The sequence below is a fragment of the Mobula birostris genome, chromosome 1 (assembly GCF_030028105.1).
Source record: "Mobula birostris isolate sMobBir1 chromosome 1, sMobBir1.hap1, whole genome shotgun sequence".
Taxonomy (NCBI): domain Eukaryota; kingdom Metazoa; phylum Chordata; class Chondrichthyes; order Myliobatiformes; family Myliobatidae; genus Mobula; species Mobula birostris.
The window spans coordinates 186,011,085-186,033,778 of record NC_092370.1 but is presented as its reverse complement, the minus strand read 5'-3'; the positions used below and the strand labels follow the sequence as shown (position 1 = coordinate 186,033,778).

Here is a 22,694-nt window from a genome sequence, read left to right as displayed (position 1 = left end):
ATTGTTTATTTCACTAATTTATCATCTTCAGCATGATGTACTCATTTGCGTTCCTTCTAATTACAAGGAATTTATTCTAACTTTTAATTAACGACAGAAGTAGTAAAAATATTTCTCCTCTTTTGATCCTGGGTTACAATAACAGCTGGATGAATCAGAATACTGCTTCCTGTGTTTAAGAGTGGACACAAATGGACAGCAATATCATTCTTTTTAACTTACCTAAAAATAAATCACAAAGACTAAATCTTATATAACTAGATAAAATATTATAGCAATTAATATCTCAGTAATTGCTCATTCTTCCAACCTCCAAAATTATTTTAAAACACTCCTGATTCTCAGAAACATATTCTGATATCTGATTTCACACCATGGTAAATTTTCTCTGAATGTTAATTCTTAAAATCCCTTTGGATTTTGTGAAACATTTTCTGCAATTACCTAACTCTGCAGCAAATCACTGCCCTGCCAAATTTCATCTCCCTTTTTTCACCGTGGTTCTGTACAGTCTCCTTCCTATCTACACTCAACTATGGAAATAATCTTATTCTCCTTTTTCTGCTTCCAGTTTCCTTCAGACCTAAACCATCAGGTTTTGCTAAATTTGCTGTTTCATGGAAGTACAGATTGAGCAGCTTAGCTTTCACGCCGATTACCATAAATTCTTCACCAAAATTCATAATACGGGATACTATATTGGTTTTCATATGTTCATTCAGACAATAACTTTCAGATTTAAAGTTTATGAGATACATCTGGTTCAACCACTCTGATGGTGACATGTACAATATATCACACTTCATATTTTAAAACCCATCCAAAGTTTTCCTTGCCCACTTATTCAAAGTTTGGCTGAATTAATACATTTATATTTAAAGGAACAATACTACTGTTGTGTATGGTGGTTTAAATACACTCAGTGGCAACTTTATCAGGTACAAGATTCAAACCCGGTGTAGTCTTCTGCTGCTGTAGTCCATCCACTTCAAGGTTTGACATGTTGTGCATTCAGAAATGCTCTTCTGCACACCAACTGTTGTAACACATGGTTATTTGAGTTACTGTTGCCTTCTTATCAGCTTGAACCAGGCTGGCCATTCTGCTCTGACCTCATAAGGCATTTACACCTACAGAACTGCCACTCATTGGATGCTTTTTGTTTATCGCACCTTTCTTTGTAAATTCTAGAAACTGTTCTATGTTTTATCTCACCACTAACAAGGAAAATCTTAATATCTAAGGAATGCATGAAAATTCCTGGAGACTAGCAGTTCATGAGATACTCAAGTCACCCTGTCTGGCACCAACAATCATTCCACAATCAAAGTCATTTAGATCATATTTCTTTCCCATTCTGATGTTTGCCCTGAACAACAACTGAACTTCTTGACCATGTTTGCATGCTTTTATGATTGAGTTGCTGCCACATGATTGGTTGATTAGATATTTGCATTAACGAGCAGGTGTACAGGTGTACCAAATAAAGCAGGCACTGGGTGTATATGATTGCTTCAAAGGGTCTGCACCGTACCCTAAAAAACCAAAGACATTTGGCATTCTCTATGACCACAACCATGATGCATCTATTTCCCTCCATAAACATTCTGCAGCTTTTGACCAAGTCTGCCATCTTCCTCCAGTCTCTTTCTTATCCAGTTCACCATAATATCACAGTTTTGTTATCATAAATTTCCTTTTATGCTCCAAAATCAATATCTTGGGATTTTCCCAAATGTCTGTCTGTGGCTTCCTTCTCCATCCTTATGCTTATTCCTGGTGACTTCATCCAAAGAGATGGAATCAGGATTCACATGTATACTGATGTTCGCTGGTCACTTCTGCCAAACCACCTACTTCTGCATTATCTGGTTGATTAGTCAACATCACTTTTTTAAAATGAGCTGGACATCTGCCTTTTAAGTGCAGGGAAGTACAAAAGCCGAGAAGATGCAATGTACCTGAGATAATCGCAAGAGGAGAAGACAATAGTGGCTGAAGATGTTTGCAGGAAAAGGATGATCTGGGAGGTGTGGAGGGGAGATACTTGGATTGTCAGTCAGATGGGAAGGTAGTTTGGAGATGGTGATTGGGGGATTGTGTAGAGGATATTAGTGACGGTTACTCTGAAAATGATTTAGGATTGTCTTTTTCTGGAGTGGGGGTTCAATTAAGGAAATTATTAGAGAAGCTTAGGACATTGTCAGCATGGAAGAATAAGAAATGTTGGGAGAAATCACTAAAGAAGCCATTACTTAGAAGTTTAACCACACTTCACCCCATCCATTTTTTTTATCTTTTTCAGGCCTACTGCGGTGTACAGAACATGTTTCCTTCTCACGCCTTCCCTACATAATGCAAGTAAAATCAAAACAAGCAGTACATGGTCTCTTGCGCATTTGTCTGTCAAATAGATCAAGACCTAAACCTAAGGTAAGTAAGTGGATGTTACCATAAAAACATTGTGCCATTTCAATCAAATTTCTTGGAGAATCTTAGACATTTAACACAAATTCTGTTTACAAGTGCCCTGCCCATTGAGTTAGGTTGAAATTGACTGTTTGCCATGCTGGTGACCTGAGCTGTGCCCTGTCCAATTCCATTTTCTTGTTTTAGAAAAAATAAATAAAAGCTGGCTGCAGTTCATTCTGCATCAGCTGTTCATGTGAAGTAGAAACAGGTTTTCTCTGGCATGAATAAAGTGGATTCTATAAATGTAGGCTCTGGTGAAGGAAGTATGTATTACTCAACTTTTATTCTGGTTTACATAATATCTTCACAATGATCCAAATTGGGTGGCTGCACTCAACCTCCACAAACACCCGCAAAGTGATTTTTATCCCAGTGAAAATTGTTCAATTGAAAGGAAAGCAAATGCCATGCAAAATTGGGTGAGACTTGATTTTCTAATCTCCCCCACCACCAGAGATTTAAAAAAAACACAGAAATATACCTAAGTAAACTATTGAAGTACATGCATATTCTCACCAAATTAAGTGGAACTTGCCTAAATAAGCAAATTGAAGTAATTTGTTCTGTCATCTTTTCTTGCTTTAGCAACTCACCTGATTTGTGAGACTCAATAAGCTCCAAAAGCTGCTGACCCTCTTCCACCACGGCATCTTTAAGCGCACAGTGACTGTCTACATTAAGTTTAAAACTCTGCAAAAAAATACATACATTTGAAATTAATACCATTTTCGCCCATGTTGTTCTGTCCTGCAATGAAGGAAAATATTTCTGCCAGCTTTGGATATAAGATTCCTCTTGCACCTTGCCCAAGTAATTACTCTCCTCCTCTAAGCCAAGGCAAGGGAAATGAAAAGAATTTGATCCTCGTCCAATATCAACAAACATGTACATTCCAAGGATAAGGGCTGAAAAGACGGGCATGAGACAGAAAACAGGAACAGGTCATTTTGCCATTTCTGAGCACATTGACACATTGGATTGCGTAGAGGGAGAGAATTTTTAAAAGAAGTGAGCGGGGACATTCGGCACATTTTGCGCACCACGGTTCCCGAGGAGACATTGGATTGTGCAGAATTAGGCATTTGACAAGATTCAATAAAAAGAAGTTAGGTTTAAATGGAGCGGCCATTGTGTGAGTGAGCCAGTGTTAAAGTGGGGAGTTGTGGCTTTGGTTCATAGGCCATGGGTACATTTTATTTTCGTTATTTATTCTTTCTTTCTTATTGCATATTTAGAACAGTGGGGATGTTAGACAGGATAGTGGAATACTCCTTTTGCATGATGTGGGAAGGCAGGGAGATTTCCAATGTCTCTGACAACTACACCCGCAGAAAGTGCATTCAGCTGCAGCTTCTAACACTGCATTAAGGAGTTGGAGCTGGAACTGGATGAACTCCAGATCATTTGGGAGGCTGAAGGGTTGGTAGACAGGACATATGGGGAGGTAGTTACACCCAAGGTACAGGACACAGGTAACTGAGTGACCGTCAGGAGGGAGAAAAGGAATAGGGGGCCAGTGCTGAGTACCTCTGTGGCCGTTACCCACACCCACAGGTATACTGCTTTGGATACTGTTGTGGGGTGATAACCTAGAAGAGGAAATCTACAGTGGTCAGGACTCTGGCATTGAGTCTGGCTCTGTAGCTCAGAAGGGAAGGAAGTAAAATAGGCAAGCTGTAGTGATAGGGGATTCATTGGTTAGGGGAATGGAAAGGAGGTTCTGTGGATGAGAACAAGATTTCCAAAGGGTATGTTGCCTCCTGGGTGCCAGGGTTTGGGACATCTCTATCGGCTCCACTGCATTCTTAAGTGGGAGGGTGAGCAGCCAGAGGTTGTGGTCCACATCGGTACCAATGATATGGGTGGGAGGGGTGACGGGGTCCTGCAACATGAGTTCAGGGTACTCAGTTAAAGGACAGGACCTCCAGAGTTGTGATCTCAGGATTGCTACCCATGCCACGTGCTAGTAAGACCAGAAATAAGAAGATCATACAGCTTAACAAGTGGCTGGATGGGAAAATGTCTGTTAAATCTGTTCAGGAAAGTTTCCTTAATCAATACATAGAAGTCCCAACTACAGAGTGTGCAACACTGGATCTCCAACAAAGGAATATGACTAGGCAGGTGACAGAAGTTTGTATAGGGAAACACTTTGCATCATAATGCCATTAATTTCAAGGTAATTACGGAAAAGGATAGGTCTGGTCCTCTGAGATTTTAATTCGGACAAAGGCCAATTTGGATGGTTTCAGAAAGAATATGGCAAGTGTGGATTGGGACAGGTTGTTTTCTGGCAAAGTTGTACTTGGTAAGTGGAAGGCTTTCAAAAGTAAAAATTTGAGGGTACAGAATTTGTATGTTTCTGCCAGAATGAAAGGCAAGGGTAAAAGTTTTAGGTAACCTTGGTTTTTGAGAGATATTGAGGCCCTGGTTAAGAAAAAGGAGGTTCATAACAGGTATAGGCAGGCAGGAAAAATGAGGTACTTGGGGAGGATAAGAAATGCAAGAGAACACTTAAGAAGGAAATCAGCTGGGCTAAAATAAGACATGAGGTTGCTCTAGCAGACAGGGTGAAGGGGAATTATAAGGGATTCTACAGATATATTGAGATCAAAAGGATAGCAAGGGACAAAATTGGTCCTCTGAAGGATCAGAGCGGTAATCCAATACATGAAGCCGAAAGAGATGGGGGAGGTCTTAAGTCAACAGTTTGCATCTGTATTTACTTGGGAGATGGACACAGAGTCTGTAGAAGTGAAGCAAAGCAGCAGTGAGATCATAGAATCCATACAGATTGCAGAGGAGGAGGTGTTTGCTGTCTTGAAGCAAATTAAGACGGACAAATCCCTAGCGCCTGCAGGAGGCAATTGCAGAAATTGCGGGGCTCTACAGAGATATTGAAATCATCTTTAGTGGCAGGTAAGGTACCAGGGGATTGGAGGATAGACAACATTGTTCCATTGTTTAAGAAAGGCTTTAAAGAATAAATCAGAAAATTATAGACCGGTGAGCCTGACATCATATTAGTGGATAAGTTATTGGAAGACACTTAACGCACCGGATATGTAAGTACTTGGATAAACAGAGCCTGATTAGCAATGGTCAATATGCCTTTGTGTGTAGTAGGTCACATGAAATCTATCTTGAGAAAGTTACCAGGAAAGCAAGGTAGTGGATGTTGTCTACATGGACTTTAGCAAGGCCTTTGACAAGATCCCACATAGGATGTTGGACAAGAAGACTCAGTTGCTTGGCATTCAAGATGAGGTAGTACACTGGACTAGACACTAGCTTAGTGGCAGAAGCCAGAGAGTGGTAATAGATGATTACCCCTCTGACTGGAGGTTTGAGACTAGCAGAGTGCCTCAGGGATCAGTGATGGGTCCATTGTTGTTTGTCGTCTTTATCAATGATCTGGCTAATAATATGGTAAACTGGATCAGCAAATTTTGCAGATGGCGCCAAGATTAGGGGTGCAGTGGACACTGGACAGCAAGGAGGACTAGCAAGTCTTGTAGCAGGATCTGGACCAGCTGGAAAAATGGGCTGAAAACTGGCAGGTGGAATTTAATGCAGACAAGTGTGAGGTGTTGCACTTTGGGAGGACCAAGCACAGTAGGTCTTCTACAGTGAGTGGCAGGGCACTGAGGAGTGTGGTAGAACAGAGCGATCTGGGAATACAGATCCATAATTCATTGAAAGTGGAATCACAGGTAGATAGGGTCGTAAAGAAAGATTTCGGCACATTGGCCTTCATAAATAAGTGTATTGAATACAGGAGTTGAGGTGTTATGTTGAAATTGTTTCAGATGTAGATGAGGTATAATTTGAAGTATGGTGTGCAGTTTTTGTAACCTTCCTACAGGAAAGATGTAAATAAGATTGAAAGTGTGTAGAGAAAATTTACAAGGATGTTACCGGCACTTGAGGATCTGAGTTATAGGGAAACATTGAATAGGTTCAGACTTCATTCCCTGGAATTGAGGGGAGACTTGATAGAGGTATACAAAATTATGAGGGATATAAATAGGCTAAATGCAAGCAGGCTTTTTCCACTGAAATTGGATGAGACTACAACTAGAGGTTTAGGTTAAGGGTGAAAGGTGGAATGTTTAAAGGGAAGGTGAGGGAGAATTTCTTCATTCAGAGGGTGTTGAGAGTGTTTTATGAACTGCTAGAGCAAATGGTGGATGTAGGTTTGATTTCAATATTTAGGGGAAATTTCGATAGGTACATGGATGGTATGGGTTTGGAGGACTATGGTCCGTGTGCGGGTCAATGAGACTAGACAGACTGATGCTTCAGCCTGAACCACATGGGCCAAAGGGCCTGTTTCTGTGCCCTAGTGTTCCATGACTTTATGATCAGATGTCCCATTTTTGCCCTGGTACAGATTGCAGATCCAAAGAAGATATGATTGAAATTTGGGTCTTTTAAACAGTGCAAATGCATAAGACATGTTTATCCAGCAAACCACCACAGAATACAAACCAATAAACTAAATCTTGCATTGACAGAACATTGCTGTTGCATTGTTTGGGTGGCACGGGAAATGGAAGCAAACCTTGGACAAGCCGAATGTCTTTACCATGTTGAATTCTCCTCCTCTGTGTTCGGATATGACATAGGAAGTGTTTGTGAAATGACATTGGCCATGATCTCCCTTATCAATGAAAATTAAATGAATCTGAATTTACATGAACGTAACTCTGATTGCTAATTCCCAAGAGCAGCATGTTGATATACCTGAGACATTGAAGGTAGCAGAACATGTATATTAAATTGGGGTATTGTCACCAGCTCCTCATGAAAAGTTCCCTTGCATGCAGTAAAAGGCCTTAGTATATTATTAGCAGGTAACTAAAGGGTATCATTTTGTGAATGCAACCTCAACCAGTAGCTGATTGGGCATCAAGATTCCACTGCCAAAATCAAAACGGTTATAAACATATTTACAAATTATTTATACTTTAAGTTTAGTTACTGTGTTTATTAAATTGTATCTATTGAAATAAAATGTAACACTGAATCTTATGCCTTGAATGTATGATAACAAGTATTTAGTTTTTGATTATAATTAGACACATACATATGATGCTTACACTGATAATTAATTTAATTAACTTAATTAAGCACCAAAGCAATTAATTATAGCTTGGCTCTTGACCTAGTCAGAAAATCCTGAGAAGAACAGCATGAAATAATAAGGAAATTACTTTGCACCCTGATTTCATAATCAATGGTCCTGTAAGCCTTAATGTTACTGAACGTTAACTACAGCATTTTTAGCAGTACAGATTGCACTTGTGAAGTAAGCCTTTGACAACAAGAACAACAAGAATCCATTTACAATTCTGAAACTTCCATTTATCATCATTTTGACTACACCCATGATGGGACACGAAGCACAGCCCGCTGTAGTAATTAAAGTCCAGATGTATTCACCAGAAGAAGAAGTGGCATTCAGTGAAGAGAAACTGCAAACTACAATTTAATCATTACAGAATCTTGGTTTTAATATGTCATGTTTATAGCATAATATAATTGTTAGGATTCTTATTACTTGTTATAGGTATTTAATGCACTAATATTATTTTGCAATAGCGCCCCAAGGGCCCTCAACAGTCAGAGGAACAGACAGAGATTCTGTCTGAACAGGACACCTTGGTGGCATGTTGTCTTCCAGGTGCCAGGGTCAGGAACATCTCAGATTGTGTCCACAGCAATTGCAGAGGGAGGGAGAGCAGCCAGATGTCTCGGTACATATTGGTACCAATGACATAAGAAGGAAAAGCAAAGAGGTCCTGAAGAGAGAATTTAGAGAGCTAGCTAGAAAGCTGAGAAGCAGGACCGCCCGGGTAGTAATTTCTGGACTGCTACCTGTGCCACGCACCAGTGAGGGTAGAAGCAGGATGATTTGGCAGATAGATGCATGGTTGAGAAGTTGGTGCGGGGGCAGGGTTTCACGTTCTAGGATCATTGGAATCTCTTCTGGGGTTGCACCTGAATCTGAGGGGAACCAATATTCTTGCAAGCAGATTTGTTAGAGCTGTTGGAGAGGGCTTAAACTAATTTGGCGGGGGATGAGTACTGGGATGAAGGGACTCAGGATAGGATAGATGGTAAAAAACAAAGATAGCATGCAGTCAGACTGACAGAAAAGCAGGCAAATGATAAGACAAAACTGCAGCCAGCAGGGTGAGTATCAGTGCATTAGGGATGCAGAATCAAAAAGGGTAGCAAATACAGTACTCAAAATGTTAGATCTCAGTTCATCACTGTGGCTATCACTGAATTGTGGCTGAAGGATGGCTGCAGTTGGGAGTTGAATGTCCAAAGTTAGATACTGTAGCAGAGGGTGTGGCATGGCTTTGCTGGTAAAGAATGACATTAAATCCTTAGAAAGATGTGACACAGGATCAGAAGATGTTGAATCTTTGTGGGTTGAGTTAAGAAACTGCCAGGGTAAAAGAACCCTGATGGCAGTTATATATAGGACTCCAAACAGAAGCCGGGATGTGGACTACAGATTACAATGAGAAGTAGAAAAGTTGTGTCAAAAGGGCAATGTTATAATAGTCATGGGAGATTTTAACAGGCAGGTAGATTGTGAAAATCAGGTTGGTAATGGATACCAAGAGAATAACTTTGTTGAATGTCTACAAGATGGCTTTTTAGAGTAGTTTGTCGTCGCGCCCACTAGGGGATCAGCTATACTGGATTGGGTGATATGTAATGAACCAGAGGCAATTAGGGAGCTTAAGGTAAAAGAACTCTTAAGAGACAGTAATCGTAATATGATTGAGTTCAACTTGAAATTTGATAAGGAGAAAGCAAAGTCTGATGTAGCAGTATTTCAGTGGAATAAAGAAAATTACAGTGGTATGAGAGAAGAGTTGGCCAAAGTAAATTGGAAGGAGATGCTGGAAGGGATGACAGCAGAGCAGCAATGGCTTGAGTTTCTTGGAAAAATGAGGAAGGTGCAGGACATGTGTATTCCAAAAGTGAAGAAATACCCAAATGGCAAAATAGTACAACTGTGGCTGACAAGGGAAGTCAAAGCTAATGTAAGAGCAAAAGAGAGGGCATACAACAGAGCAAAAGATTAGCAGGAAGACAGAGGATTGGGAAGCTTTTAAAAACCTACAGAGAGAAAGCAAGAAGAATTATTAGGAGGGAAAAGATGAAATATGAAAGCAAGATGGTAAAGAATATCAAGGTGGTTAGAAAAAGCTTTTTCAAATATTTAAGAAATAAAAGAGAGATGAGAGTGGATATAGGACCACTGCAAAATGAGGCTGGAAGAATAATAACAGGGGACAATGAAATGGCAGATGAACTAAATAAGTATTTTGCATCAGTCTTCTCTATGGAAGACACTAGCAATGTGCCAGGTGTTGAAAGGTGTAAGGGAAGAGAAGTGAGTGCAGTTACTATCACAAGGGAGAAGGTGCTCAAAAAGCTGAAAGACCTAAAGGTACATACGTCACCTGGACCAGATGAACAGAACCCTAGGGTTCTGAAGGAGGTAGCAGTAGAGATTGTGGGGGCATTAGTAATGATCTTTCAAGAATCATCGGACTCTGGCATGGTTCCAGAGGACTGGAAAATTGCAAATGCCACTCCGCTCTTTAAGAAAGGAGGAAGTCAACAGAAAGGAAATTATAGACCAGTTAGCATGACCTCAGTGGTTCGAAAGATATTGGAGTCAATTGTTAAGGATGAAGTTATGGAGTACTTGGAGACACAGGACAAAATAGGACATGATTTCCTTAAGGAAAAATCTTGTCTGGCAAAACTGTTGGAATTCTTTGAGGATGTTATAAGTAGGATAGATAAATGGGATGTAGTCGATGTTATATATTTGGACTTTCAAAGGCCTTTGATAAGGTGCCACACACGAGGCTGCTTACCAAGTTAAGAGCCCATGGTATTATGGAAAGCTACTAGCATAGTTAGAGCATTGGCTGATTGGTAGGAGGCAGTGAGTGGGAATAAAAGAATCCTTTTCTGGTTGGCTGCCAGTGACTAGTGGTATTCCATAGGGGTCTGTGTTTGGACCGCTTCTTTTTGTGATGTATATCAATGATTTAGATAACAGAATAGATGGCATTGTTGCCAAGTTTGCTGATGATACAAAGATTGGTGGAAGTTAGTGTTGAGGAAACAGGTAGGATGCAGAGAACTTAGACAGATTAGGAAAATGGGCAAGAAAGTGAGATGAAATACAATGTTGGAAAATGCATGGTCATGCACTTTGGTTAAAGAAATAAATGTAACCAGGTGACCATTGAATATAATTTTTTATTGTTAAAGTGCACTTATGTATTCACCTTGGTAATGCTAAAATAGCTGCTTGTGCCTTTAGGAGAAAATAATGATGTCACTTTGCATGTGTGAAATAGAACGAAGAGTTGCCATTTTCTAGAAAGGATGATGTTTGAATGCTTTTCCCAGGTTTGGTGAGGAAAGATTTTCGTGAGTAAATTGATCAACGCTGGAATGGTGTGATTGCAAAGTTCATTAATCGACCTACTAGTTGTGAGCGAGGAGAACTCATTTCTAGGTCTAGCCTATACATGTTTGGAAGTTAAGCACGTGTGTGCCAAATGTGAGTATATCTCTCAGTTAAGATGAGATGTATTTATTCAAATTTTCAATATTCTGTATAAGGTACAGGGTTGATGGGATTCTACCATAGTTAGTATTTTTTTAGAATTGCCACTACCGTATAGTTTTGTATATTTCATTTTAATTATTTTCATACTGCATACGTAACAAGGGTGTGGTCTGAAGTTAAACTGAGATTGTAATAGTGGGAACAGGTGTTAAAAATTTATTTTGTTGTTTTCATTTTAATACTCTCTTTCTGCAATAAAACATCTAAAACAGATAAAGGAATTTAAGACCCGAAAAGGTACTTGCTGTCCTGCATGTGTATTATAACCCAAGCTACATATTTTCCAAATGGGAAAAATAATCAAAAATCTTAGATGCAAAGGGACTTGGGAGTCCTTGTGCAGAACACCCTAAAGGATAACTTGCATGTTGATTTTGTGGTGAGGAAGGCAAATGCAATGTTAGCATTCATTTCAAGAGGTCTACAATACAAGGGATGTGATGCTGAGGCTTTATAACGCACTGGTGAGGCCTCACCTTGAGCATTGTGAACAGTTTTGGGTTCCTTATCTAAGAAAAGATGTGCTGACATTGGAGAGGGTTCAGGGCAGATTCAAAAGGATGATTCCGGGAATGAAAGGGTTATCATGTGAAGAACACTTGATGGCTCTGGGCCTGTACTCACTGGTATTGAGAAGGATGGGAGGGAATCTCATTGAAACTTTTCGATTGTTGAAAGGCTTAGACAGAATAGATATGGAAAGGATGTTTCCCATGGAGGGAAAGTCTAGAACGAGAGAGCACAGCCTCAGGACGGAGGGGCATCCATTTAAAACGGAGATGCGGTGAAATTTCTTTAGCCAGAGGGTGGTGAATTTGTGGAATTTGTTACCGCAGGCAGCTGTGGAGGCCAAGTCATTGGGTATATTTAACGCAGAGATTGATAGGTTCTTGATTGGCCATGGCATCAAAGTTTACAGGGAGAGGGCCGGGGAGTGGGGCTGAGGAGGGAAGGAATGATCAGACATGATTAAATGGCGGAGCAGATTTGGTGGAGCAAATGGCTTAATTCTGCTACTATGTCTTATGGTCTAAGCAGAGGAACACTTCCATCAGTATAATTCCCATGTCCTTTCCTCGTAGCTCCTGCAAATTATTTTCCCTCAGATGCCTTTTTAATCCCTTTCTGAAATCCCTGTTTAACTGAGGGGGTGAGGAATATAGTAAATTTTGTGTTCCAACCAAGCTTCACTCATACTCTCCCTGTGTATTTTGTCATTATTTTGAAACTTGGCCATCTTAGTTCTCAAACCATCCAACAGCTGCACTCTATTTGCCCTATCTAAACATGAAGATTTTGCAAGTACCTATTGAACCTGTTCTCAATTTTGTTTGCACTAAGGAGAACACTACAATCTTCTGTAGTCTAACCAATCCCTCATGCCTGAAACTGCTCTAGTGAAAATTTCTGCACCCTCTTTACAACCTTCTCTAGGTGACTAGAACAGAACCTGAAATTCAAGCTATGGTCAGTCTGACGTTTAACAAAGGTTTCATGTGAATTTGGTCTAAACAGCTTACTTGAAGGGTCTCAGCCTGAAACGTCAGCTGTTTTCATTTCCATAGATGCTGCCTGACCTGCTGAGTTCCACCAGCATTTTGTATTTCTTACTTTTGGAGAAGCTTCAGAGGCAACACCTTTGGTTGGTTTGGAGTCACATATTGACTGGGTAAGGCTAGCAGATTTCCTTCCTCAAAGAGGATTTTTATAACAGTCTAGTACCCCCATCATCACTATTCCTTTGCTAACTTTTTAACTTCACTTTTTAACAAACTGAATAGATATTTTCTATCTATTATTGAGAAAGCTTTTTCACAGCAATCTGTTTTGAGCTACAACTAAAAATCAATGCATGGGTAAATTTTTAGCCATTTATCTTTATCTTTACACAAATGAGTATTACATAACAAAATATTGTAAAACCATTGAGTTAAATTCTATTAAAGTGAACATTTGGGAGTTCATTCCTTACCAAATGAGTTTCTAGGTAAAGTTTCAGGCTGTTTGTATCAGCTTTTGGAGGTGTCCAGTTTTCTGTTGTTTCCATCGCTTCGAACAACCAACAAATCAATTCATCGAGTTTATTTACAAAGCCCTGGGAGAAGAAGTGAAGATGTTAAGAGGCAGTAACTGCTATTAAAATAAATTAAATGTTGTTGTCTTTGCAGACAGCAATAATTACAAGGATGCTGACAGAATAGGAATTTACTTATTTGTGATGTCAGCTACTGAACTTTTCCTGTCCTGGTTGGCTTTGTTTGATTAAAGGTCTTTGAACAAGTGCCTATATGTGCAATCAGTTTTGATGGAGCCATTTGTAAAATTATAACATTCTGCAAAAAATAGGAAAGAGTGCAAGCCACAATGATAACTGAATAAGTTATAAAAGTCGCTCAAAAATGTAGCACACTGGTAATATTTTTAAATTACAGTAAGTGGTTGGAGTGTGCTGAATGTGCGATTTTTTCATTGTTCATCCTGTTGAGTCATCTCCTTTCAATGTTGGTCTTGCCCTTTAAGTAGTTCTCAAAGTTCAAAGTAAATCTCTTATCAAAATGCATATACGTCACCATACACTACCTGGAGATTAATTTCCTTGCAGGCATTCATAGTTGAATGAAGAAATACAATAGAATCAATGAAAAACTACACACAAGCAAAGACTGACAAAGAAACAATGTGCAAAAGAAGACAAATTGTGCAAATAAAATAAAATAAACAAATCAATAATAAGAACATGAGTTGTAGACTCCTTGAAAGTAAGTCCAGGTGTTGTAGACTCAGTTCAGAGATGAGGTGAGTGAAGTTATCCATGCTGGTACAGGAGCCTGATGGCTGATTTTTGAACCAATATCTATTAATGCTGCTTCCTCCTTTAAAATTCAGGTTACACCTGAGTTCATTATAGTCAGACCAGCTAGGTGCAAGTGTCTCTCAAACGTTGGTTGATTCAATTTGCTTGTTCTTAAAGCAGAAATCCCTGCTTGAGGGTATCCCTGACCATTATCACGTAATTTATGCTGACAATCCAATGAATAAGAAAGTATGCATTGTCAGAAATATGATTGAATAGCCTGGAGGTACCAATTTAGTGAACAATTTGAACTTTTGAATAAAATGTACCATTTCTAAATCAATGAACGATTCAGATTGGGAGGGATGGTAAACACTGAGGGAGACAACAACAGTCTTTGGTATCCGTGTATTTGTAATCCCATATAACGTTTCCTCTGTGCCAAAGATTTTGTAGCATCTACCTCATTTTCCTTATCATGAATCTAATACTTCATACTTACTTAACTATGCTAAAAATCATTTGGTTATTACAGGTTCCTTTGCTTCATGCCTTCTTTTATTATTTTTCACCCTTAGTTTTATTATCCCTCCTAATCATAAACTTAGAAATGGTTAACTCTATCCAAAAATCTATGCTGTTAATGTGAAATCTTAAGAAAGATGAAAGATGCATTTCACATCATTCTTCGACAGATAAAATTAGCCCGTGATCAGAATCAGGCACAAGTAGAATCAATCTGCACTAGCTTAGATCTATATACCCCCTGCGCCTAATAAAGTGGCCATTGTGTGCATGCTTGTGGTCTTCTGCTGCTGTAGCCCATCCACTTCAAGGTACAACATGGAATGCTTTCACAGATGGTTTTCTACACACCACCGTTGAAACACATGGTTATTTGAGTTATTGTCGCCTTCCTGTCAGCTTGAACCAGAATGACCATTCTTCTCTGCCTTCTCTCATTAACAAGGCATTTTCACCCACACAGCTGCCATTCACTGTGTGTTTTTTTATTTCTCACACTATTTCTCTTGATACTGCTGTGCAAGAAAATCTCAAGAGATCAACAGCTTCTGAGATACTCACACCACTCTTCCTGGCACCAGCAATCATTCCACAGTCAAAGTCACTTAGATCACTTTCTTTCCCATTCTGATGTTTAGTCTGAACAACAACGGAACCTCTTGGCTGTGTCTGCATGCTTTTATTCATTGAGTTGCTGCCACATGATTGGCTGATTAGATATTTGCACTAACGAGAGGTATACAGGTGTACCTAATAAAAGGCCCACTGAGTGTACGTCATAGTGTACTCAGTGAATTTAAAAATAAGTATGTTTCTATAGTGTGCCGTTTAGAGTTCTTACATGTATTAGAAACTTGATTTTAACCACTTCATGGACAGCCTGCGAATGGTTACACAGTAGAAATGTCTTCTCAGAAGCTGTTTCAAATGGCCATGGCCATATTACATTGGAGTGCGACATCTGTCTTGAGCAGCAGTGATCTGATCTGTCTTAAACTAACTTGAACTTAAACCTTGATGATGTATAACTACGCATCTATTAAATTGTTGAGTTATTCGATGCCACAAAGAACTCAGTTCAAAAATAATTTGATGCTTTTCTCTTAATCATTGAATGCTTCTTCTTTGACATTTAGTAGTACTTCTGGTTGCATCTCCATCAGTCTCCCTAAAAGTCCTTTCATGGTGGAAAAGTCCTTTCCCACTGGTGGAAAATTTTACTTTCTGTTAGCTCAGAGCTAAATGTAATTATGTCTACCTCTGCCTATAACAGCCTAAATACTGCCTGTTAAATTCCTTCCATACTTCTAGCCCAAGGATTAACTTTACTGTAGGTTCCCACCTTCATTCTTCACAAACCTTAGCTAATCCAGAATACAGGGCTGATATCAACACCAAAGCACATATCATTGAATTTCATTCCTGTTAAATCCCATCGCTTTCAAGATTTAAATACTTCTATAACCCCAAACCTGACATGCATTGCCTGCAGATGTGGCAAAGGCAGGTTTCATTATGGCCTTCAGGAGAGAATTTGAAAACTGTACTGTGAAAAAAAAATGTAAGCCTTTGCAGAAAGGGCAAAAGAATGGAACTGGAGAGTTGACTTGGTAAAAGGCCAAAATGGATACAATTGGCTGAATGTCCTCCTCCTGAGGTAAAACTATTCTATGATACTACTGTATGTGATTGGAGTGTCCATGATCTGTAGTCACTATCTTTATCTCCTTTTGAATTTGCTCCCCATGGTGCAGTTCAAATCTGTTTTCCCCCAATCACAAGAATTTCCTTTATTTCCTACGTGGTATCCATTAACACCCTTTGGAAGACATTCTGTCACACGTTTACATGAACAGTGATTTTATATTGAATGTTGCTTTTGGTTTAAACAAATCCCAGGATTAAAAGTTGGAAATGATAATGACATCACATACAACACATAATACAATGTTATGATTATAATTGTAGATGTCTCAGGCATTTGCAAGAGAAACCAACCATAAAAGAGAGTTGGAGTATCAACTTCTTCCAAAATTTAAACAGAACAATATTTTTCTGTATGTTTAAAATGTATTTATAAAATATTATTGTCAGGTCTACACAGGCAAGCACCTCCACATCTCCACTCAGCTAGCAGAAGTCACAGAACTGCAGCCTATTTAAACCCAGCTCTCATCCACAGTGCTTTGTTCTCCCACTGAACCACCAGGCTTCAGCCATTTAATCCTGGCCTTCAGTTACCTTGTTGACTTGTTGTGTTATGTACCTGATCTCTCTTGTTTTATGGGCCCTCGTGGCTTTTTTATTTTGCAGTTTATTAGTAAGATATCATTTAATACTAAATTGTCTCCATTGCTCTGCATTTGGGTTAAGACTCCTCTACATTTCCTGACAGCAATGGTAAACAAACAATTGACCCAGAAGAGTTTGCTCACCTAAAGGAAGTCATCCATTGACAGCAGTACACAATCCAGATGCAGTAGGAAACCACTGACCATCTGCTGTACACTCACAACCAACTTTCTATCTCGATACAGCAACCCCGCGCTAGTCAGCCTTCTCGCTCGGAGCCCCAAATTCCAGTGCCTGAATGCTTCAAAGGATCCCCAACCTGATGCCACAACATCCTGTCTCAGTGCATCTTGCACTTCGAGCTCCATCCCTCTCTATTCCACAGACCAAGCCAAGATTGCCTTTGTCATAAGAGCATAAGATATAGGAGCAGAAGTAGGCTATCTGGCCCCTTGAGTCTGCTCTGCCATTCAATCATGGGCCGATCCAATTCTTCCAGTCATCCCCACTCCTCTGCCTTCTCCCCATACCCTTTGATGCCCTGGCTAATCAAGAACCCATCTATCTCTGCCTTAAATTCACCCAGTGCCTTGGCCTCCACAGCTGCTCGTGGCAGCAAATCCACAGATTTGCCACCCTCTCTCTAAGGTAATTTCGCCTCATCTCTGTTTTAAATGGACGTCCTTCAATCCTGAAGTTATGCCCTCTTGTCCTAGACTTCCCTACCACGGGAAATAACTTTGCCTTATCTAATCTATTCAGGCCTTTTTACATTAGGAATGTTTTTATGAGATTCCCCCCTCAATCTCCTGAACTCCAGGGAATACAGCCCAGGAGTTTCCAGACATTCCTCATATGGTAATCCTTTCGTTCCTGGAACCATTCTCGTGAATCTTCTTTGAACCCTCTCCAATGTCAGTATGTCCTTTCTAAAATAAGGAGCCCAAAACTGCACACAATACTCCAAATGTGGTCTCCCAAGTGCCTTATAGAGCCTCAATATCACATCCCTGGTATTATATTCTGTACCTCTAGAAATGAATGCCAACATTGCATTCGCCTTCTTCACCACCAACTCAACCTGGAGGTTAACCTTTAGTGTACCCTGCGCAAGGACTCCCAAGTCTCTCTGTGTCTCTGCACTTTGAATTCTCTCCCCATCTAAATAATAGTCTGCCCATTTATTTCTTCCACCAAAGTGCATAACCATACACTTTCCAACATTGTATTTCATTTGCCACTTCTTTGCCCATTCCCCTAAACTATCTAAGTCTCTCTGCATGCTCTCTGTTTCCTCAACACTACCTGCTCCTCCACCTATTTTTGTATCATCAGCAAATTTAGCCGCAAATCTATTAATCCCATGGACCGAATCATTGACATCTCTCTCCTGATTGGACAAGTTCAGATCTGGACTGCTGCTAACTGGGACAATAAAACCACCACTTGGAATCAATATAAGGAATTCACCACTGAGATGCTCCACATTTTCGACCATCCAGGAAGAGGAAGGAGGGCAGCAGAGCAGATACTTCACCGGTGTCAAGGCTCACATTTGGTGCTGGATTACACCATCAAATTCAGGACGCTCACGGTGGAGTGCAGCTACATTGCAGAACTGTTGCTGACCCATGATCATCACGGCCTCTCAGAGTGCTTGAAAGACAAGTTGTCCATCCGAGAGATGTCCAGAGACTTTGAAAGCCTCATTGCTCTGGCCTTCCGATTGACAGTCGACCCTCCATATGATCAGCCAGAATCCCAGTTCCGGTCCCAGAACGATTTCAGGTTGCAGGGCCCTCATCGTGAGCATCTGCAGAACCCATAAAGCTAGGGAGAGCTCCCTTAACCCCTCAAGAGCATGAGTGTCAGTGGTGAAACAACTTGAGTGCTTACTGTGGAGCTGCTGATCACCCACGCAATGTTCCCTCTAATTTTTAGTAGTCAGTGTGCACAAAAATCTTATGTTGTGCAAATTTTTTTCCTGTGACAAAAGTATGTGCGCACTGAATGCACATATGGCATAGTTTATGTAGGTTTACAAAATATTTCACATAAAACGGCACAGAGTAACAACAAAATAACATACATATTTAAGTCACTCAGTTATTTTTTCTCTCTCCTGTCTTTGGCATTTACCCATTCTTTGTAAACTCTATCTAAACTAATAGAACTTCCATCTAATTGATAGCTTTTGATTCTCATTAACATATCCAAATGACGTTCACCTAAACGGTTTCTCAGCTTGTTTCTGAGTTGATTCATTAGGCTAAAACCTCGCTCACAGTCCGCACTAGATGCAAGAAAGGTTCCCCCAATGTTCATCAACTGTGCAAGGTCGCAAAACTGTTCACTTTGAAGTACAAATGCCACCATTTGAGCAAAGTTTGAAATCAGTTTGGATTTAATTTTTTCTTGCACAGAAAATTTGAAATCATTAAACTGTCTAACTATTACGGTATTTTCAGCTAGAAAATCATGATATTTTAGACATAAGGCATTAACTTGTTCATCGCCAAGTGTGAAGTCACAATTTGCAATTGCGGAGAAATCAAAAGCTGACCATTCTTGTACCTCATCTTCAGGAAAACTTTCTTCTAAATGAACACAAAGACTATTTATAAAAGTCAACAGCGAACTTGTATCTACTGTGACGTTTTCTTCACATTGTTGGCTTAGCAAAATTTTAACTCCACGAAACATTGTCTCCCAGATACTGCTTTCTTGTCTTGTTAATTTTGCCTCGTGCAAAATGAAGTGAATCAATCGGTGTCAGGCCACTCTTTTGCAGAATGTTACGTACCCCGTAACTGGGTTGCCAAACCAGCAGAAATAGACCACTTAGTTGGAGTCTGGTTTAACAGAACTAATAAAGTTTTATTAAAGAAATAAGTAACATAGTACTCTAATTGCAAGGATATAAATGCAACAGGTTAGCAATGATAGAACACACACGTACACAGAACTAGGGTAATAGGAATCAAACAAGCTCTATCGCAGTCTAGGGGTAAAATGATCAGTCTCAAGTGACGCAGAGTTCAGTTCAGCTCAGTACAGTTCACAGTAATCGCTGTTGTGCCGTTGGAGAGAGAGAGAGAGGGAATATGCAAATCTGATTCAGACAGACCTTTAATGTTCTTCGCAGTTAGCTCTCGGGCGGACCCTTTGTTATGTCTTCTGTGGCCACCAACTGTGATCCCTCCGCTCCGGTTACGACCGTTCTTCCGCGGTGAACCCAGCACCCAGGCAAGGGCGGACACACACACCAGGTTCCCACCGTTGTACCCTTTTCACCTTGTGCGTCTGTGGTCAGTTCCCGCGACCAGACCTCCAACTCCCACCAACTTGTGGGGGCACACCGCTCTTCCAGGGTCTCGTTATCTCGTGATCTCGTGGTGTGTCTCGTGCCTTAGCGAACCTGTTCTTTTTATCCCCCTGCTGGGGTATTGCCTGTCCATCAAACTTCAAACAGTTCAGGTTCAAAGCAACTGGTCTGTCAATACTCTTAATTGTGTTTCTCTTCCGTTGTCTCTCTCCTCCCTCATTAACATTTTGAACGCTTCTCCATTGTCTCCCTTATCTCTCTCATCAGTATCAATCTTCTGATAACTTGGTTTGTCGTCACAAGGATCTTGCACAGTGCAGCCAGTTCATCATAGGCATCACTTAAGACCTGCAAAGCTACTTTGTAAACATGAGGAAATCTGGAGATGCTGGAAATTCAAGCAACACACACAAAATACTGGTGGAATGCAGCAGGCCAGGCAGCATCTATAGGAAGAGGTACAGTTGACATTTCGGGTCGAGACCCTTCGTCAGGACTGAAGCTACTTTGTATGTGATGTTTATCAATTTCTTGTGATAGTATTTAGCCACAAGGTCATTTGAATGATCTTTTTCAATAAAAACTTAGTAAGCTATCTACAGCATTTGAAACAGATCTTTGTAAACTTTATGATATGAACACTGTCTGCCAAAGATGGCTGCCGCCGTGATGCAGCTGTACAAACCGGAACAGTAAAGGTGAGGTGACGTAAATTAGTGACGTGCATTGTGGTACTTGAACAACCGACTAACTAGTTCATAGAAACATTTAGCTAAAAGATTATTTTCAGTAAGTATAATTTAGGTAACTAACCTTTTGTGCGCACATTAATTTCCTTTGTGCGCTGGTGGAAAAACATGTGTGCCAAGTCTCTCCTTCCAGCCCAATGGCCTGACTCACTCACTCTGTCCTCCTCCACAGACCATCAGCTCTCACACTTAGGAGGCTCAGATGGAGTCCAGTGCAGCAGGCAACTTTCTGGACCAAACCCTGTGTGTGCAGCACCCTACCGAGTCTATCTCTCACCACTTCTGCATCACAGCCATTGACAAATGTCTCTTAGAGCCTGGGATGTTCAGGGTCACCCGCCACTTGTTTTCAACTCATCACCTGCAGCCTATTTAAACCCAGTTCGCATCCACAGTCCTTTGTTCACCTAATGAACCAGCCAGTCTCAACCAGTTCTACCTAGCCTACAGTAACCTTGTTTCTTTGTCACGTTAATTATCTGTTCTGTCTTGTTTTGTGGTTCCTCTTGACTTACTATTTTGCAGTTTATTAGTAAAATATCGTTTACTGCTAAATCATCTCTGCTGCTCTGCTTTTGGGTTAAGCCTCCTCTATATTTCCTGACTTATTAAATAACGATGTAATTGGGGCAGGGAGGTAACAGCTGAGCTTAGTAATGTGAAAGCTGAATTATAGTGAGACCCCCTCTTTAATCAAGAGCTGTACCTCCATAATATATCACTTTGTGCCACGTTGCATAACCAAAGCATATGTTGAAACTAACTTTCTGGCTCAGTAAGTCTTAATTTGCGAAGCAAATTTAAAAAAAATGTTCAGAAATCCATGACTTTGTTAAATTTGATTAAAAAATAAATACAGCATATGTGTGGTTCACGCTGTGGGTAAAGCTCTTTAACACTGAATGTAACTAATTCTTGACTGAGCTGAGAGTGAAGGTGGAGTTTGAAATACCATCTTTAGGCATAGTGGTGCCAACCCTCATTTTTGTCCATGAATTATAGTTTCCCTTTAAAATGTACACCCATGGTAGATAATGCAAAGACTTGGAAGTTCTTTCAACTACAAATAAGAAAAATTCTAGTCCAGGCTTTTTGGTTGTCACTTATTAGCATTAAGACAAAGCAGACTTAGAATTCTCATTTCTCCTGTAAGCCTGTTAACATTGTTCCCACTAGAAAACTGAAACATTGATTCCATTTCTCTTTCTGCAGATGCTGCTTGACCTGCTGAGTGTTTCCAGCTTTTTCAAATTTCAAACTTTCAGTATCTACTGCTTTTTGTGAGCTTCTCGGTGAATATACTTTAACAAGTATTCATGCCCTTATTAAGCTATTGATTTCCCAACACTTGACTGTCAGAAAGTATAATATTCTCAGAAGTCTGACAACTCATTATATTTCGAAGATGGATTACAGATGAACTACTACTAATGCCATCAATCTGAATTACTGGGAGAGGGACTGCAATAATGATTCAGATTGTTCAGGTTCCCCAAGTGACTTACTAAAATTCTAGAATTCTATTTTGGACCATAATTAAATTAAGAAGTAATGTCCATATCATTAATAATGCAAAAGAAATTTAGATATCAACATTTAGTTGGTTAATATTTTATATTTCAATTGATACAATTTATTTATGATGCATGTTGTAAACCTTAAATAAAAATAGCCAGTGCTTCTCATTGCAGATTGATTTCTACAATGACAACCTTATCTGTATGTAAAAAGGTACAAAACAATACAACTGATACATGCTTTTAATATAAGATAAAAATTACATTTTCATTGTCCTTGAAAGGACAATTTTTCTCCAAAGCTGTCACACATTTCCTTCCAAAATTAAATGATAGTAGA

At 39.8% G+C, this 22,694-nt stretch overlaps 1 protein-coding gene across 5 annotated transcripts in view; it reads right to left on the bottom strand.

The window, feature by feature from the left end:
- Positions 1-22,694, bottom strand: part of akap6 (A kinase (PRKA) anchor protein 6) — a 349,373-nt gene that overhangs the window by 223,137 nt on the left and 103,542 nt on the right. For all 5 annotated transcript variants that reach the window (XM_072267349.1, XM_072267339.1, XM_072267358.1 and 2 more), the window contains 2 exons: positions 13,125-13,247; positions 3,066-3,162 (listed from right to left, as the gene is read on the bottom strand). In XM_072267349.1, the coding sequence (XP_072123450.1) occupies positions 3,066-3,162; positions 13,125-13,247 (220 nt within the window). The remainder of the gene's footprint in view (positions 1-3,065; positions 3,163-13,124; positions 13,248-22,694) is intronic.